The following is a 22,083-nucleotide window of genomic DNA, read 5'->3' on the forward strand; positions in this document are numbered from 1 at the left end:
TTTAACATTAAAAAAATGTTCTGTATATATTGTTTAAAATAAATAAAGAGTTTATTCTTTTTTATTTAAATCGTTTACATATTGTTAAAACTTCTGAAATACCTATATCATACTTATATATATATGCCAACAATATATACGTATATATATATATAATGATTGCAACGTCTTATCAGACGAGTGCCACTCCCTCAGACACTGAAAGTTCATGAGCCCGAAAAATGACAGTCCTGCCAGCGAATTTACATGCTCAAGCAGACATGACACTAAAGACGGTCATTGTTATACATACATATACACTCACACACACATATACATGCGTACATACAATGCACACACATACATATACATACACACATACACACACATACATACACACATACAAACATAAACAAGGCGGTCATTGGTATACATACATATAAATGTATACATGCATACATATATACATACATGTCTATAAGCATACGCTCATATATACCCATGTACAAACACAATGCATAATACACAAACATACATATACATACCCACATTCATACATATACATCCACATATACAAATACATACACACACATATGCACATATATATATACATACACTTACCTACATATACATACACATCCATATATATGCATTAATACACATACACACATACATGCACACATACAAATACATATATATGATGATTGCAGCGTCTTGTCAGACGAGTGCCACTCCCTCAGACATTTAAAATCCAGGAGCCCAAATGTCTGAGGGAGTATCTATACAAATATGATGTTACAGAGTCTTAGGTTTGTACGACAGCCAAGTCTCTCTCTCGGTTCAAAATGTTGAGATCCAGCAACAAGCAAGAGCAAGATAGCCAGCAACAAATTAAACTGCAGACCAGCTTAATGCAGGTACTGGTCTTCAGCTTTATGGTTTTTTAAATCAGAGATTTGCTTCTCCTAGAAAGGTTGCCTTCACCACGGCTTACGGGAGCCCTCTCTACCCCAATACACATATACACACACACAAATATACACTGTGTACATATACATACACACCTGCATACATACACATACATGCATATACACACATACATGCATACAAACATTTATAAATGTGTATATGTACACACAAACATATATACACATAGACACATATACATACATATTACACATAGATATAAATACATATAAACTCACATGTACATATATAAATATACATACACATACATATATAAATACACATACACATATAAATACACATACATATACATATATAAATACACATACATATACATATATAAATACACATACATATACACATACATATATAAATACACATACATATATAAATACACATACATATATAAATACACATACATATATAAATACACATACATATATAAATACACATACATATACATATATAAATACACATACATATACATATATAAATACACATACATATACATATATAAATACACATACATATATAAATACACATACATATACATATATAAATACACATACATATACATATATAAATACACATACATATACATATATAAATACACATACATATACATATATAAATACACATACATATACATATATAAATACACATACATATACATATATAAATACACATACATATACATATATAAATACACATACATATACATATATAAATACACATACATATACATATATAAATACACATACATATACATATATAAATACACATACATATACATATATAAATACACATACATATACATATATAAATACACATACATATACATATATAAATACACATACATATACATATATAAATACACATACATAGATACAAATAATGATGGCAGAATAATTGTTACATGCATCCAGCATTACAGGCGTACACACGTCACAGCTTTTTTATCGCAACAGGACTTTTTTTCTTTTTTTTTTTTATAATAGACAAATACCTGAGGGAGTATCTATACAAAGATGATGTTACAGAGTTTTAGCTTTGTACGACAGCTAAATCTCTCTTTCGGTTCAAAATGTTGGCATCCAGCAACAAGCAAGAGCAAGATAGCCAGCAACAAGTCAAACTGCAGACCAGCTTAATGCGGGTACTAGTCTCCCGCTTTTTTTTTAAAATAAAATGTTTTGTTGAGACAGACACTTTTGGAATAGTAACTGACGATGATATAAACAAATTCACACATTTTTTCACAAATAAACTCAGCGACGGATAGTCAAAATGTAAACAGTTCAACCAACATAAATCAAAGACGCTTACTTTTTTTTTTTTTAAATAAAAAGTTTTGTTGAGACAGACACTTTGGGAATAGTAACTGACAATGATATAAACAAATTCACACATTTTTTTACAAATAAACTCAGCGACGGATAGTCAAAATGTAAACACAGTCCAAGCGACATAAATCATACATACATACACACTGTATATTTCAGCATAGAAGGTGACCATCAGATAAGACGAGGTACAAAACTGGAGCAAATTTTAATAAATTTATTATATACTGGTTATATAAGACTACTGCTAAATCACAAAACCATGTTTGTTTAGCCTAGGCTAGAGATTGCAACAACTGGCATCTTATGAAATATTGGTTTCTAAAGATGATTTTTTTTTTTTTTTTTTTAAACTTTAAGAGTCGTCTTATAATCTTATATATAATATATATTTAGTAATGGTATATATATATATATATATATATATATATATTTAGTAATGGTATATATATATATATATATTTAGTAATGGTATATATATATATATATATATATATTTAGTAATGGTATATATATATATATATATATATATATATTTAGTAATGGTATATATATATATATATATATATATATTTAGTAATGGTATATATATATATATTTAGTAATGGTATATATATATATATATTTAGTAATGGTATATATATATATATATATTTAGTAATGGTATATATATATATATATTTAGTAATGGTATATATATATATATATATTTAGTAATGGTATATATATATATATATATATATTTAGTAATGGTATATATATATATATATATATATATATATAGTAGAAATGGTAATTAATAAAAACTGAAGAAAGTGCTCAATACTGTTGTAGAGCAAATATGCGTTTTATTTTTTATTACGGTATCTTTCTGTTAAGTTACATTATTGTTTCAGCCACCCGGCCGTTTTTTGGCCATCTGTAGCTTCCTCAGACTTTTGAGGAAGCTACAGACGGCCAAAAAACGGCCGGGTAGCTGAAACAATAATGTAACTTAACAGAAAGATACCGTAATAAAAAATAAAACGTGTATATATATATATATATATATATATATATATATATAAGAGAAAATGCCCAATGTTAATATTTCAGTAATTGACAATAAACTAAACGTTTTAGTGTGTTACTAAAAGGGCAAAAGTTATAGCCATTGTTATAGCCAATGAATGCCAAATTAATAAGGTTAAATTTGTGCTCATTTTTGCATTAAATATGAATCCCTATCAATCACTAACCCTGCATCAAACGGATACCATTATACCTAGTTTGCTGCACCTTATAACAAAAGTTCATACAAATTTTCATACAAATCAGCTCAGTAGTTTTCAAGAAAAGTTCTAGAGTAAATATGGTATTGTGGTGACTAATCCCTATCATCCCTAATAACCTATAATACTTTGGGGCATCTTATAATAAAAAAAAGCTCTATACAAAATTTTGCCCAATTCAGCTCAGTAGTTTCAGAGAAAAATTGGAACAGACAGACTAAGAGAAATAAATTAAAAATGGAGAGGCAAATAATAAAATGTATTTTTTTGAAACTAATATGCAAATATCAGGAAGTTTCATGGGATGTAGGGTTGTACCGATTATCAAATTGGCCGAATAGGTTTTCTAATGCTGATTTTATCAGCAAATTTTGTTGTCATAAATAATACTAATATTAATTATATTGTAAACAAAGGCAAGTTTAGCGTGCCAGTGAAAATTTATCAAAGATATATGCATCGTCTACACCATATGATCAAATAACAGGCATGACGTACTGTTAACATGTACACTTTTACAACTGCATTGAAGCAAATAAATGTAAACATATGGAAAATTTCAGTTTTTTCGTCCTAAAAAAAAAAAAAAAAAAAAAAAAAAAAAATCACTGAAAGAAAATCATTACTTGAGCGATTGTACAGTAAATTGCGATGATATGCGAACAAAAAAAAGTATTCTTGTTCCTCATTTTTGGACTCTTGCTACCATTACATATTTTTATTTTTCTGGTTTAGATAATATTTTATTGAAATAAATTACAGATTTCAGACATATGTAAAAAATTAACTAAATATGGTACTTAACAAGTCATTGGCTTTCAAGTGACTGAACCGTGCAGAGCTGTTCTTAAAGATGTTTTATTCCCTGGTGAATGAAGAATTGCACAATGTTCTGGATGAGTATAAAATCTTCAATAAAGTTTTGCAGGATTCAGGAACAAATATGGTTGCTAGTGTCAGGGAATGTGATTTAGAATAACTATCATAGATTGGAACTCGGGCTGTAAAGACTACCATTATATTTAGCAGAAATACAGTTTCTTACTTTAATCACTTTCTATTAGCAAATTAACTGAAATACAGGATCAGCTTAATTTGGAAAAAACAAACTCATTCACGGTGTGATCACATCATGGAATTCAACATATTATATGCTGAAAAGAAATTAAGAACAACGAAAAGCTCTTGTAATGTAAGCAGTTGATAAGATTCCTACCTTAACAATTGACCAATGGAGACTTGCTAAAAAATCTAGTTCCCCGAGTCCATTTGAAGAAATAAAAGAAGCAAGTTACAGAACATCAACCATATCAATAATACCTACAAATTTTACTCGGTCATTTTTGTCAAAAGTTGTCCAATCTGATTCTAGTATTTTCATCCTAAGTGATAAAAACTTGTGTATGTCTACTTTTCTAGGCTTATAATGCAAATATTAATTTTAAAAGATTGTCATAGAAAACATTTAGAATTGGATTCTACATCTATTTCCACTGATGATAATGAAGCAGTATACACTACCCTGCTGAGCGTGAAGAAGCACGAGCATGTGTAAATTACAGCATGGCAACTTTGAAACCAACTGACAAAAGAAACAGTAAAAATGTCACAAAAGATGTTTTCATCACTCTGTATAAGAAGACAATAGGAAGTAAAAGTACAATTATTTCTAATTTAACTTCAGCCTTAATTTTTGAGGTGCGAAAAGTTAACATTGCATCATTTATAACAACAAAATCGCACTGATATACCATTTTTAAAGTATCATCAAATAAAACAGAATTAAATGACAGTAAATATGAAAAAAAAAAAAAAAATCAATATAATTCTATACATAATGATTATTATGCCTATTTTTTTTAATACAATTCCAGCTGCAACTTAATTATAAGTCGATAAAAATGCTGATATGTTCAATTTTGGTGGCAGAAATAAAGTAGCAAATGTCAAACACATACTAATTCCAAATTCACATATTACAAACTGAAGATACAGATCTGGAATATTGCATGCCTAATCAATACAAATTGTAGAATGCTATACCGAAATATCAGCTTTATACACTATGTACTTAAATAGTATCCTTACGAAAATGTAATTTTATGTAGTGTTTTTCGTTTTATCATGGCGATTTAACTAAGTAAATGTACATGTTCAATATCAATTTAATTTTAACAAAAAGAGAGCTGCATGTATCAACTATAGAGTTATTTATACAATTGCTATTTCTTAATGATTTTGTTGAATTCTTCGCTTGGAATTGATTACATGTGTCCATTTGAGGTGGTTCCCTAAACCTCTTCCTTAGTCAAACACATACAAAAAAAACAAAAAAAAAACAAAAAAAAAAAAAACTTCAGTTGTCCTTCAATTCTTGTGATACAAATCAGTTTTGTATTGTTTATTGTTAGGTGAAAGTATGAACTAGTTAGAAAAACACCATCTTCTCCATATGTTAAGAAATGGGGTTCGAAAAAAGTTCTCTGCATAAGTAATATTGTTTTTTTATCGTTTTAACATCTTTATTTTATTTCTGTATTGGCTTTGTTCAAGTTAATGCCGTAATTGTTTAAAATGATTTATTTCTGGTTGGTGTGGACCATTTTGCTTTATGTTGAATGCCCAGAAAAAGTCCGATCTGATTAATGTTTACCAGTTTTAAAATAAGCAAACAAACTTAGCCGTTTTGAATAACAGAAGATTTTTTGATAGGGTAAACACTAATCAGAAAGGACTTTTATGTGAAAAACCGGAATTTTTTTTAATTTGTTCATGTTTTCATACAATAATTTGGGATGTTATAAGATTCCTACCTTACCAATTTACCAATGGGGACTTGTTAAAAAAATTGTCCAGTTAAAGAAATCACCAAAGAAGCAAGTCAAAGAACTTCCACCATATCGATAATAATACCCACAATTTCAGCTTTGAGGCTATTTTTTCAAAACGTTATCCAATCTAATTCTAGTATTTCTGATTTTAGTGGAATCCTTACCACTGTTGAACAAGATTTTCATCCCATCTAAAAGATAAAAACTTGTGTCTACTTTCCTAGATTCAAATTTAAATTTTAAAAGAATGATATGACAACACTATTAAAAATTGGATTCTACATCTACAGATGATGATGAAGCAGAATCAGCAGGATTCATTTTTTAAAGCTTTGTTAAGGGTCAACAAGATAAAAGTAAAACTGTATCTCTTTCAAGCCAGTTTGATGAATTAGCTTCGAATAAACCTACAGTAACAAATCAAAACTTAGAGCAGGTAAAAGCCAAGTTAAACCTGGAGACTGCAACTAAAACAGAAATACAGGGATCACAATCTAAACTCAAAAGAAGCAAATCCCTTACGGTTAAGTGCACAAAAGAACTTGACCATTACATAGCTTTACAACTACTTGCAAGAAGTGATGATCCACTTCAGTGGTGGAAGAAATCCTTACCACTGCTGAGTAAACTGGCCTCAAAATATTTAAGCATATCACCGTCATCTGTGGAGAGCGAGAGGCTTTTTGGTGGTAATGTGTATGAACCTGAGGAGCAGGCTGTGTCCTGAGAATAGAGAAACTCTAATGTTTCTACATTACAACTTAAAAGTATTCAACTTTAAATACTGTGGAGACTATGAAAGCAGAGGAGGCAGGCAGCAAGAATAGAAGAAGAAATAGAGCAGCAGCAGGTGCAGAACTTCAGCTTATAGTTATTCACTTAAAGAATTACAATTTGTACTTTGTAGTTGGTTTGTAATTTCTTTTTTCTTATCTAATTGTTTAATTATATTCATTTAAGAATTGGAAATTGTACTTTGTGTTTTGTAATTTTAGTTAATAAAAAGGCAAAAAGCCATAAAAGTGGCCAGATAATTAAATGTTAAATTGGCACTTATGTAAATGTGTCAATGCTATCTGATGAGTTTCTTGGCAGTGATTAAGCGATTTAAATTTAATAGGAAAGAGAAAAGTAATTTATCGGCTGATTGCAGATTAATCGGCAAAGCGGTCGATTATACCGATTACCTGCCGATTAATTGGTATAACTCTAATCGGATGTTCTGCTAGTTGGCTAGGCAGAGAGTAGGCCTAATGTATTTCCACAAATTGTAGCAATAGAGATGTGCTGGGAAAACACAAGTCAATTCAAGATAGTCCGCAGGGTGGCAAACCCGTTGAAGTCACATGTGGTAGATCACGGATACCAAATACAGAGAATCGACCAATTACAGTCATATTAATTCGGATTACTGTTCTCATCTCAAGTGTTATTCGCACAACATTTTAGTCAATGTAATTCTCCAACCTTCTTCACATGTATCGTGTCAAACTCTGAAATATTTCTATCAAACTCGTAAATCCACATGGACTTGTGACATAGTGGATAAAGTACTTGGTGAAATTCAGTAGTAAATTACACTCTTCTGGAGGTTGATGGTTCAATCCTCAGTGCAAATAACACTCAAAATAAAATTGAGAATTACTTTGGATTCATATATAACAGTCATGTATAAAAGTGAATTAAATAAAGGGTTCTGTTTGAAATTCCGTGCTGATTCTTGAATTTGACAAGATACATCTGAAGAAGACTGGAGGTTACATCAACCAAAACGTTGTGCAAGTAACACTCAAGATGAGAATAGCATTCCAAATAATTATCAATCCTCATCTAAAAAAAATTCAGAAACAATTATGGATATTGTAAAGTCGACAAGTTCTCTTCACTAAGGACTGGATAATTCTTCTCATCTTGTATGTTAATCTCATAACACTATTTTGCGAACGTAACCTTAGACCTTTTCGTCCTATCAAATCTGGGAATCTATATGGAATTTTGAACAGAACCCTTTTAAAATTGATAGAATTAGAGCAAGCTACACCTGTGAATGAAATAAAGGGTTCTGTTCTAAATTCTATATAGATTCCCAAGTTTTTTTTTTTTTTTTTTTTTTTTTTTTTTTTACAAAGGAATCATCACGCCTGGAGGTCACTCAAGGATATGAGTTAATGAATGTACAAAGGAGGTCAAAGGGAAGAGGTCATAGTAATCATTAGTAGTGGAAATTTGGTAAGTTGGATTACTTGAGGTGGACAACTCATCGAGAATTTGTTCACGTTAAACTTTCAGACAACCACATTGTAGTCAGCTGAAAAACAGGAAAACAGTCGCACGAGAAGAAGATTGTATGGTTGGCCATTTATGTCTTACAGCATATCAAACATTTTTCATCTTATACATATGTTCATGTGTTATTTAATGCCGAATCTAGTAATTTTGTAAAAAGTTTTTATGCTTCCAGTGCTTCATATTTTCAAATATTTATTTGGTTTGGTTGTGTTGTAGAAAAAAAATTCTTGTTTTTATTTTTGACTTTGCCAAACAGGATCGAGTTAAAAAAAACAAACAAAAAAACAAACCATCAATATTTGGTGCATTCAGTATCATCAGCTTGATTTGCTAGCACCAAATAGTCATTACCACTTAGAGTTAAAATGGGCCTGGAAGCAATAGTAACTAAGGAACAGCCTAACATTCTCTACAGCCCCTCAAATGGGGCCTTACCAATGGAAATCTTAAAGTCATACCCAACACCAAAGATTTGAGGTTACAATGGCCAAAACGTTGTGAAAATATCCAAGTCGAAAACAATAATCCAAGTTAGAACATTTGCTAAAAGATAAAACAAATATAAGTTCCATGGAGAAAACTCATGAGCAATAATAAAAATAGATTTAATTAGATATTTTGCATTTGCATAATAATGTTCAAGTTAAAGTTTTGGTAACGTCTCCTCCGCGTCCACCGGGCACAAAAAAGTGACGATGGCTAAGTAGTTAATGACACAGACCAACAACTTAGATGCCAAGTCCAAATCCAGTTTGTTTCACAGAAACACTTTCGCTTAGGGATATTGGCAACCTTCATGTGGTCCTTCCCATAAGTATTGGGTGTCTTTCTAGAAATAATTCTAACTAGAATGATTTCGAGTAAACAAATGCCAACAATAATCTGATTCATACAAAATGAATGATGCTAATAACACTGGTCATTTTTTGTTGGAAACAAGGGACAAGGATTGCTGTAAATAACGTTGTACGAGTTTTTCATATGTTCATGTTATTTAGCTGCTTGCCAGAAGACAAGACAAAGTCAGGAGCCGTTTTGAGAAAATAGCATAATAGGGCAAGTGCACTAGGGCCGCAAAAAAGATTTAGAAGCCCTGTCTGTATTCCCTGGTAGAGGCACCTCAGGCAATTAACAATAAAGTAACTCCTTCACAGAGAGAAGATAAAGCCTGCGAGGACTAAACGGAATCATACCTCAGCCCGACAGCAACAAAAACACTGTCAGATCGATTTGTATCTTTATCTCTTCCACATGTTCACATGAGTGATGCTTTTGTGACATAAACCATATAAGAATTGTTTGGTCATATCTTTGTGATACTGTCAACACCCCCCCCCCTCACCAAAGTGGAAAGTAAAAGAGGAAATAAGTTGATCAACAGAACAAAGGCTTGCTAGAAAGGCAAGACAATGGAGAGGGAGAGGAAGTTGTTAACCAAGTTCACAAAGGCAGCTGAAATAGGATTGTTAGTCAAGGTTTGGCAGTAACGAGTAAAAATAATTGGACATACAGGTCGATATAGTTAGGGTTAGTTTACTGGTGATAATGAATCTTGTTTGTATTCAACCAAAACAGATCTATATTCAATGTTACAGTGTGTATATTTACCTTAAAATTCATTCATTGAAACAAATACTACCTAGGGGATGATGGATGACACGTGCTGGAAATTTGTTTAAAGTGAAGCCGATTGTGCAGGGCCAGCCTTGCTCCAACCAGCAGCATAATGACGGTTCTTGTTGGATCACCGAAATTAAGAAACATCGAGTCTGGCCAATACCAGATGGGTGACCATTTGAGAATATCAGGGGACACTTCCGGCAGTTCTTGCATCCCACCTGACCTCCAATTTTCTTGATTGATGATGCACTAAAAATTATTTCTACAAGGACCACATACCATTCAAAAATATGCTGACTGTTACTGGAATGCACATGTTGGAAAGCGCGATAACTTATGTGATGTGGTTGGTCAGTTTAAAGTTGTATGCAATGCTTTAAAATAATGATGGAATGGTAGAATTTCTGCAACCAACAGGCTCATCGTCACAAATGCATGTATAGGTTTTATATCTCTCATGTCGCCATTTTATATTTACATGTTTATGAAAGTATGCTTGATCTTATTTAATTTTACTTTCTTTGACTACCACAAGTTGGGGTAACTTTGGCCATCCGGAATGACTGAACCATTAATAAAAATAATGCATAAATATGATCTCTGCATTTTAAAAATAAATTTCCAGGTCCTATACAATTTCATAATTTTACAGACACATTGTGGTACAGCAGCAAATATTTACTGCTGAGCTATCTTCAATCCAAAATGTCTGCTTGACGGCAGGATTTCCTATGCTGAAATTTATATCTCCAAACTTCTGTGAGTACAAAGAATATTTTTCATTTCGTTGAGATTTGGTTATATTAAGCATGAAGAAGAATAAACACTATAAAATAAGTTAATTAATATGATAAAACATTAGGGAGGGAAACGTTACAACTCAACTCCATCTGAAGTTTTTGAGATTGTTGCCAACTTGCTAGATGGGAAAAGTCAGAGGAAGATGTGTGAAGACGACGAAATACCAAGATCAGCTCTTCAAGATTTCTGAAAGTGTCATCTTGTGACAGACTGACAAACGTGCTAGGTGGTCAGACAGTGCTAAGAACAAACTATTGCTCAACATTTAGTTGTTATCAGATTGCGTGTTCCCTTTTGATACCACTGACCTTAGATTGACAGTGAAACGGTGCCTTGACAAGATTGTTAGACGTTTTAAGGATGACCTTCCAGGTGAAGACTGGTGTTACAGTTTCATGAATAGATACAAAGACCAAATAAAAAAATCATCTTTGTCAAACTATTTCAAGGAAGAAAGCAGAAATCAGCAGTGAAACTTATTTTGACAATCGATCAATCTAGAAGAAATTTAGCCAGCTAACATCAATTATGGTGAAACAAATTTGACTGATGATCCTTGTAGGAAAAAAAAAAAAATTCTACAAGTCTTATGCTAGCAGGAACAGCAACATAATAAACACTGCCATTGTACATTGTGTACAAAGCAAAGCATCTCTGATCAACATGGACCGAAGGTGGACCAGACAAGGCACGCTAAAATCGTTCCAAATCTGGATGATTCAACCACATCACTCTCAAAGATTTGTTCGACTCAGTGGCACTTGAATACAGGAAAAAAGGCCCTCATTACTGACAACTTGTAATCACACTTCAGTGAGAACATTCTAAGGTAATGTGAAGAGAATGACATTCAGTTCATTTGCTTTTCACCAATTGCAACACTCGTGTCAGCCATTGGATCGTTGCTTTCTTTGCACCAATGAAAGTGGCACGAGATGGCTTCTCCTCAGGTTCAAGAAGATAGCAAAACTCCCAAAGCACCATCTCAAAAGAAACTTGTTCCCAAAATCCCAAAACTATTGAAGAACCTCACGGAAGAACTAACAAACCAAAAAGATCTTGTGACAGGCTACAAGAAACGCAGAATATTTCCTCTTGACGAGTACGAAGTTCTGTATTGCCTTCCACAAATTCCATCTGATCTGTCGGAGTCAATCAGTGAAGTCTTTATTTGTAAGCTTAAAGAAAAAAAAAAAAAAAAGGGGGGGGGGACATCTTCGGGAATACAAACGGCAGCAGCTCCTAATCCTCTAGCAGTTGATCGAACCAGAGACTGTTGTTTTAGTTTCAGATGCTGATACAAATACTGTCATTAGCCCTGCAGAGTCGAGCTAAGACAACTATACACCACCCAAGCATGCCAAACCAAAGGACAACATTTTTTACTTTTTTGAGTAAAAAGGTTTATTTACTGGTACCATACCAGCATACGCCACATATTATATTTGTGCAGATTCTAACTGGTATAGATTATTGTCTGGTATACAGTGTGCCATACTGAATCTACACTGGTACTGTTATTGATAAAATTGTCTTCCACTGCACTGTAATTGTCACTGTACACTAGTGCACCAGAGTTTCCATGATGTCCTGTAGGCTTACCATGCAGTTGCTGATGTGAAGCCGTCACCATGAAGTACAATAGTTCAGTGGTACGACTTGTCTCCCCAAACATTTGACATTTGTATCATGATGGGCAGAATTGCAATGAATAGAAGCTATAAAGTTTGTGGTTTGTTAATAAATATCAAGTTAATGGAGTGTTCTGGTCGTTTCAAAATTTGATATCAAAATCAATGTGTACACTTTTGTTTTAATGTTGGATAGGCCAAATGGAGCAACTTTGGCCATCTAGAATATCTGCCAACTATGACTAAGCAACAAAATGTCCTTTATATTATTTAATTTGAATTTATTGAGATGAATATTATTTATTAATTTTATTTCTTCCGGATTATTATCCTCATCTGAGATGACAACTACAGAAGGCAGTAATTGCAGTGAATGCAATCAGGAGATTCAGAGTTCCTATCCGTCGCGGTTACCACCTGACGAAGGCCAGATGAATAGTTGGCCGAAATGTCGTGAAACAACGAAGAAAAGATGAGGATAATAGTCCGCAATAAATAAAATTAATAAAATGTCCTTTGTTGTGTTCCTGCCTACTTTATAATTCAATGCTAGCAGCAATTTTGTGTGTGCCTTATTTAAAAAGATTATAAGCATATTCTGTATAGTTGGAACCAAAAGTCACTTCAGATTATGTATCAATAAAACTGTAAAATACATCATGCTTCAAAGTCTTGATTGTACCTATTTACTATGCCTCCCCACGGGACAGAGGTAGACACCAGGGTCGTTTTTTAACGTGGAGAAAAGGTACAAAAATAAAAATTGTCTCAGTCGTGAAGGATTTCTCCTCCACCGAAAGAGAAGAAAATGAAGTGCAGCATCTGAAGAACAGATGGTATTTATTTGCTCCCCCACTGAGCAAATTAGGCACAAGGCCGTTTTTAATGTGAGGCAAAAACCAGCTCCCCTAAAAGTAGGCAAAAAGGGGGCACTCTGGTTACCAAAAATAATAATTGTCCCAGTATAGAGGGTTTCCCCTCCATTGACTGGTACAAATTATCTAAAGTGCAGTATCTGCCGGAACAGATACTACACTTTGATCTTGACCAAAAGTCTTGATTGTAAATAGGAAGTTGTCTGTGGAAGTTTGAACACATTTCTACAAAACATATCTTGAAAACAATACATGTTACCTTGTTTGCATGTTTGTTACTGTGCACAACAGATGACATCATAAAAAGCAAACATCATCCATTAAAACATATGGGAGATAAGCAGTTGATGATGTCACAAAATGAGGATATCATAGATCATATCAGATTATATATATATATATATATATATATATAATTTAAAGGAGATTAGAACAATAGTCTAAAGAGCTGAGTGTATTTTAATGTAACAGTGAAATTACTAGTTTAATTAAAATACAGGAAAGAGAAAGTGCTCGTTGTAATTTAGATATATAATAAGCTCGATAGGTAAATATCCTAGAGCTAATTCAATATTAAGTAATGTGATTGATAATTTAAAATTTAAAAATCAAATTATAATTAAATTAAAAATCCGTTTCATAAGAAGGAACAACAACAAAATCAATTATCTGTACGATCGTTTCGGAAAACAATGCTTTTTATTGTGGTATACATCTTATTTCAATAAGATAAAAAGCTATAGCAAACATCTAAATGAGTATTTTAACCATAGTTCCTGATTTCAAAAAGTGAAAAATTAAAAGATTCATCTGCCTTACTTTTAATGCTAGGTTTATTTATGGTGTCTTTTAAATTCAATAAAAACCCTTCAAAATTTGCTGACGAGGAGACCTTGCTTATTAAAAAACTATATGTAATTATTGTACGTAACTTGATGTATACCACAATAAAAAGCATTGTTTTCCGAAACGATCGTACAGATAATCGATTTTGTAGTTGTTCCTTCTTATGAAACGGATTTTTAATTTAATTATAATTTAAATTATCAATCACATTACTTTATATAATTATATATATATATATATATATATATATAGAGAGAGAGAGAGAGAGAGCTGGTGTAGGGAAAGAGAGCCTTTATTACATTTTATCTATATGGGTCATCTACTAGATGAATATGTCAACCTCCGAGAGTATAGTATGTATGTGTATTTAATCTATATATCTATAAAAGTGAGAATGTATGCGTGTGTTAGTGAGGACATTTCTCAACCTATATACTCAACAAATTTTTAATCTACATATTTGAAATTTGGTATATAGGATATTCAGACATGTGAAAAACTAATTGTTTTCATTTGAAAAACGGCTGCTAAACTGTCAAAATGAATAAAATTGGTAGTTGGGAAATCAGATTTTTATGTTTGTTTCACGACTGTGCATGCACGAATCATTCACATTATGTTAAGAATAAGTAGGTTTGAAAACAGTCTTTAACATAGTGTCAAGCTGGCCTAATGGTTAACATACTTGACTTGCTGTCTTTAGGTTTGGATTTCAACTAGAGTATTTTTCTTTTACTTACAAGAAGTGAACTGTTTAGAAAAATAGTCGCAAGCACATGTATCTTTTTTTTTTTTTAAGAATTTAACGTTATGTTTAATACTGGGCAACGTCGGGTCCATCTAGTACACACACACACACACACACACAAGTAGCTATCTGTACAAATGTAATGTGAAAGTCATGAAAATGCAAAAATAAAAATAACTAATCTTTACATGTATTCTTTTTGCACTTAGTTCGACTAGCACACACACACACACACACACACACGAGTGATAATAAAAATCAAATAAAAACAATTACCAAGTTACTATGAATTAATCACCTCATTTTTTGATAAATACAAACAACATTCTATTATTTTTATGCAAATCACTCTAGACAGGGCATGAAACCACTTGATGTAAAGAGCTAAAAGAAAGAAAAAAAAAAGACAAGCTATGCCTATTGACCCTATTCTCGAAAAAAAAACGCGGTACAAGTTATAGTGATGCCAGTTTTAATTGCTTTGTTGAAAATGGTTTTTTGTTTCATGCTTTTAAAATAGATGTTTATTGCTAGAGTTCTTTAAAAAAACAATACATATAAGACTAATTGCACCATTTTTTCTATGAAAATTAAGGTCAAAGTTAATACAAGAGAAAATAGAATAGGAAAAATTAGCGGTTTAATTACAGCCATTTGGACTCTCGATAATCTTAAAATTAAACAAAATATTGGTAAAACATTACGTTTTCACATGACTGGGGACATTGGATGGATTTCTATAGAAATTTTGCTTAATTTTTATATTTTTGAGCGATTATTGTGGTTTCAAATAGCTGTAACGAAACGGTCATTTTGTTTTTTTTCGTTCTAACTTGACACTATTTTGTTTCAAAGTAAATAAACGCTTTAAAATAAGTTAATACGCAAGAAAAAATTTATCCATGTAGGTAGAAGAGTAACTTAGCGTCGTAGCTTGTCTACTATTGTATATTTTTTTACCCCCTTTTTTGTTGGCTATTGTAAAAAAAAAAAAAAAAAAAAAAAAAATTCATTTTAAGATGGAACAGATTTGTTTACCTTAGCGACATCAGATTGATCACCTATCAAACAGATCGTCATCAATGATCGAACCATCTTTTTTGTGTGTGAATGCGTGTGAAAGGTGATAATCTACGTACGAACATCAAATGCTTTTAACGTATTTACACTATACAGACTATTATGATTTTATTATTTTTAAATGTAATTATATAAAAATAAAATCGTAAATATTTGATTAAATGAAAGAGGAAGGGAGGAGGGCGTAGCAACATTTTTAAGATTATAGTCAACACTTCAATTAAACGACGTTGATTCTGTATAGTAGAAAATGTTTCTATTTTTCTCAATGGATTTTTCATTTCTTATTAAAAACGATAATAAAATAGATTGTCATGATTAAAAAATGTCACATCTCGCTCACAATTGCAACAAAAGACAATATTCGAGAATGGTGGAATATTTGATAAAAATCGCACTTTGCAAAGATGGTTGCATTGGACAAAATTGTTATCATTCTTAAGCCATGACCTGTTTTCATTGTAAAAAGACATAGTTGCTGTGTGGGTGCATCCAGCCGATGCAAGTGGTACGGGCGGACGTGGGGGGAATACAAGTAGTGCTCGTAGCAAGGGGGTGGGGTCGAATGGAATCAGTGTCATCTTACAAAAGAAACGATCTCATTTCAACTCATATGGAAATGATAACAAATAAAATAAAAAATACCCTTGAACCATATTTACCTCCAAAACATCTGAAACCTAGCTATATTGACTCCGTATTGTCTAGGCATATGGATATTGGATGGCTTAGAGATTTTTTTTTTTAATAGTTTACATTAAAAAAAAAAAAAAAAAATTAAATAATTTTAGTTTTCCCTTATTTTTCCGATTTAATTAAATATTCGATTATTTATGAATAAAGTAAACTAAAAAAAAAAAAACTCAATGTATTGTATATCAAAGTTATGTGTAGGAGAGTTTCATTGATAGAGTTTTTTTTTTTTTTTTAATCAAACTTCGATGCAGTGTGGGTCGTAGGAGGGAAGGCCTAAATTCTTGATAATTATGAAAAACAGTTTAATAAAAAATACAAGGATTTTCTTTTTTAAACTACAAATGATAGTGTTGGTTGGTGGGCTTAACAAATCAGCGTTTTATTTTTTGTAATTGATCAGTTTTGTATTTTTAGATTATTATTTTCTAGGGAAGATTTTAAAAGTAAGTACGAATGATAATTTGGTAAAATTGAGTCAACTTATTCAGAGTGAAATTGCTTTCGGCATTATTCTCCAACATTTTTTTTTTAAAACTACGTATGTTTCTATTAAAATAGAATAATAAATAAAGGTTCATAGTACACGTGAAGAAACGCCAAGTACACGTGAAGAAACGCCAATATGAAAACGCGCCTGGAAAAGTGTAATCTTTAAATTAGAAAACAACTTCAAAGGTTAACTTCATACTTTTAGATATAATTTAAATATAAGTTCATAATTTTAGTTAAGAACAAGGGATGGGGGGGGGGAGAGAGAAAAAAAACGAACGAAATTATGCAAAGATAAACATTATTGGAGGGGGGGCGTGAAAATATACATATAAGTTATATATATGTATATTTTTCACTTTTTTTTTTTTTTTTTTTACTAAAGACAAGATAAGTTACTCTTCTACTTAACCGGATAAGTTTTTTGTGTGTGTCTTAAACTTATTTTAAAGTGTTTATTTACTTCGAAACAAAAGTAGGTTCATGTAAGAAACTATCTTGCTTCTGGTAGCATTATATTTATTGACCATTTGGTTTATATATATATATATATATATATATATATATATATATATATACTAGCATTTCAGCCCGGCGTTGCCCGGGTGTTTGGAGGTGTATGCTGAGCAAAAAAAAAAAAAAAAAAAAAGAGTAAATTTTTTTTTAATTTGACCCCTTAAAATTTATAGTTTCGGGCTCAAATCACTTTATTAAGTTAGATCCAGGTTCAAGGAACCTATATCTAAAATTTCAAGTGTCTAGACCCAAAATTGTCGGAGGAGTTTGGTAGAGTTCTTAAAGGTCAAATCGTTGAAATTTGACCCCTTAACAGCAAAATTTCTGGCTGACACCCGTCATATCGATTTTCCCAAATCTCAGTACCCGGTATTTCAAATTTCGAGTCTATAGACTAAAAATTGACAGAGTTATTGCGTAGGGAAATGTACACAGACAGACAGACACGTTCACTTTTATATATATATATATATACATACACACACACACTTTTTTTTTGTTTTGTTTTCTTTTTCATACTTCTACAAAATACGGATTTTAATAGGATTTTCAAGTTGAATTCAATTTTTACAGTATCTATTTAACGGAATACTTAAAGCTCTCCCATGTTTAGAAGGTTTCTAAATAACATTATTTCAGCACAGTCCGTAAACTGCAGAAATATGTGTGTGTAAGGTACGGAGAATCTAATAGTTAAAGTGCTTTAAACGTAACATTTTTTTTTTTTTGCAAGGCTCACTTTTTTTATTAAAGAAAAAAAAAAGTTTCCAATTAACGGTCACGGGTGTAAAGTAAAGATATATTTTAAAACGATCAATTATTTCTTTTATTCAGTCGAAAATTGTTGCACGTGTGGTGCCGTCGTGGTAATTTCTTATTCTGTCAATTAAAAGGGGAAAAACAAAGAAAAATAAAGCTTCATACAATTAACTACACGTGGTTAAAAAACAAAATCTTTATTCAAACTCAAATTGGTAAATCGAAGAGAATACTTATATATAAAAAAAATGCAATTAAGATATTTATTTTTGTGAAAAAGAACTTTCAATTATTGTTATGTTGAATTACTTAATTTCAAATAAAATTGAGGCGGGGCGCTTTCGCTTTAATTTCTAACACTTAAGAATAAGATGAAATTTGACCCATAGCTATTAGACACAAATTAAGAAAAAAAAATTCAATTTCTTCTTAAGACATCTTAAGCTTAAATTTGGAATATTTTCTAGAATTAAAATCATGCAATAAAGGCGGATCTGAACGAGAATCCCCCCCTCCTTATGTAATAAATAAGAGACTGAAAATATATAAATAAAAAATAAACAAAGTCGTTCTTAACATGAGTTTGGGGAGTTTATTCCGAAAACCGTTCTTAGGGAATGGAATAAGGATTCTAGAGATAAGATTTAAGATTATATGTGGATTTTAATCTTTAAGGAGGCATAAAAGCGGTGCAAAACGTCTGTTAAAGGAATTAATTTTATCCATCCAAGGACGGGTATTCTGCTAAAATATATATATATATATATATATATATATATATATATATATTAGTGTGTGTGTTACGTATGAGCAATAGTAAATCTTATAGTGCAATCAGTTGTTAGTTAACAGCTGTGTCAACTAAATACTCTCTAACAAATGACTTTTTGATATCAAAGCATTTTTATTTTAAGCTAACAGATGGGTCGATGGTTTATTATTTTAAATTTTAATTATAAATATCTTAAAGAAAAAAAAATGTTAACTGAATTTAAAAATAAAATTGTAATTTAAAAGGTAAAAAAAAAAATAGGCTTAGAGAGTGAAGCCAAGCCTGCAATAGAAAGTTGAACATGGAGTAACTAGTTATAAAAAAAAATAAATATTTTACATTTTTTACGTAAGTCTTTTTTTTTTTTTTGGTAATCAGTATTGATGACATAATTTGAAAAGAAAAATAGTTGGGACATTTAAAAACAATGTATTTAAATTTGTCTACTCATTTGTGCCCTATTTGCGTTAAAAGAAAAAAAATGGGTAAATTTATACAAACACCGTGACAGCGAATTAACCCTAACCCTAAACCCTAACCCTAACGCTGTCACGGTGTTTGTATAATAATACCAAAAAATGTTCCCAGTTTACAGGCCGTCCTGAAATAAGATTATTTAGAAAGCCATTCTTAACACTTCGTATACAATTCTGTACTTTCACCTAACATTTTAGTAAATAATTGAATTTAACTTGAAAATCTATTAATATAAAATAGCACGATCCGTAAACTGCAAAAGTACAAACAGGATTCGGAGTGAAGTATTTCTTTAAAAACTGGATTTGGGATATTTAAATAAATTGAATTACGAAAATAAAAAGTATATTTAAATATTTTGTTAACAATTAGAAGAAAAAAGTATTTTACAAAAAATAAAAATAAATAGAAATAAAATAATATACTATAAAATGCATGGGTTATTAGTGTTTATATTGGGCCTCTACTTAAAACCTGGAGGGTGAAAAAAAAAGATATTTTCTTTTTAAATCAAAACATGAGAATTATATATTATTCCAGCAAGAAAAGAAAAACTAAATGTGAAAAAGATAAATGATTCATTTGCATTTTTTCTTAGACATTTTTATGCAGACTAAAAGAATGTTGCAGTTGCGTAAACAGAAGAAAAAAAGTCAGGAAAAAATATTTTAAATCTACCGGTTATTTTTAGAGAAGAAAGAAAACGGACAGATTTATTGACTATTAAAAACCTAAATTATATTAAAATAAGTCTAAATCTTAATGTTTTATATATATATACATTTATACATATATATATATATATATATATATATTATGTATATAAATCAAAATGAATAAAAATAGTAATAAATATATATAGGTGCTCCCTTCTCATTTTTTTCTATTTTTCAGACCTTAAAATTAAAAACAAATCCCTATTAAATATACCATAATAGTCGCACATATTTATACACGAGTGCAAACAGATCGTAATAAAATACACGAACCACTCACAAGTCAAAATAAAACCATTTCACTTACCACCAAAGAACAATTTCTACCGTAGTGAGAACAACCAGCTTCGGAGTTGGCCATATTTGCGCTCTACTGACTGACGGTGCAATCACGGAAATTGCCGAGTTATAACGAGTTTTGACGAAAGCTAAGTTACACTGCACAGCAGCCGCCAGCTACGTCAAATCTGACCCCAAACCTCTAAAATAAAAATAGTTTGCTCCCTTGAATGCTATTCAAAATTTAAATTTAAATAATTATCCTATATTATATCCAACAAAAAAGAAGGCAACACAATGCAGAGGTGTAACGGATAGGCAACAACCGGAAACAAATTAAGATATAATATTAACTGTTATATTCCTACCTCTTGTATACAAATATTTTGATATGAAATTAAGTTTTTCTCAAATTTTTACATTTACAAAACTCTGTTCGTTTTTTTTTAGGTAGCACTTGGTGACCCTGCTATTCTCTTAATGTTTCATTTATTTCCATTTTTATACGCAGGCATGTTTTGTATATATCCATCGTTTTCTTCCTTTACCTAAACATAACTTTTATACCCAAATTATATTAACTTTTTGCGTGGTTCTTGGCAATACCAAAAATGCTAATGTAATCCAAAATGGCCTTTACCAAGGCCAGGGACCATGCCAATAATATATATTATATACGGCATAATAATATTATATACAGCATAATCGCATTGACACACTGGTTCTCATCAGATTACCAATGTGAGCCTGGTTAGTACCAGATGGGTGACCATTTGGGAATTCGAGGCGCTGTATGTGCTCTTCGCTTATTTCGGTATTTGTCTCCAGTCGTCCTGTACAGACACTTCACTTACCACTGGTATTTAACAATGTCGACTCAGGAGAGGTGTGGTTGGAGATTATGAATCTTCTGCCACAAAAAGTTAATGCACAGGCACTCCTTGGTGGGTATCCATAGTCTATCAAAGACTGAAGAATCCTGTTGTGTTGTTGACCATGCTACAGGTCTTCTTTTTTTTTTTTGTTTTGTCATTATAAATATTTTCGTTCATTTTGTTTAGAATATTTTTATTACACCAACTCCGCACTTTTCAAACTG

The 22,083-nt window shown here is 31.2% G+C and overlaps 1 protein-coding gene across 2 annotated transcripts in view; it reads right to left on the reverse strand.

The window, feature by feature from the left end:
- LOC145296675 (RING finger and CHY zinc finger domain-containing protein 1-like) overlaps positions 1–21,175 on the reverse strand; it is a 64,359-nt gene extending 43,184 nt beyond the window's left edge. Inside the window, exon 1 of one of the 2 annotated variants that reach the window (XM_080142622.1) lies at positions 21,013–21,175. In XM_080142622.1, the coding sequence (XP_079998748.1) occupies positions 21,013–21,066 (54 nt within the window). In that variant the 5' untranslated portion in view covers positions 21,067–21,175. Of the gene's footprint in view, positions 1–16,238; positions 16,363–21,012 lie in introns of those variants that run through there. The other variant, XM_080142620.1, reaches the window with a different exon arrangement.
- Between the last annotated feature and the right edge of the window lie 908 nt (positions 21,176–22,083).

The sequence above is a fragment of the Euprymna scolopes genome, chromosome 17 (genome assembly GCF_053919585.1).
Source record: "Euprymna scolopes isolate OS-2025 chromosome 17, ASM5391958v1, whole genome shotgun sequence".
Taxonomy (NCBI): Eukaryota; Metazoa; Mollusca; class Cephalopoda; order Sepiida; family Sepiolidae; genus Euprymna; species Euprymna scolopes.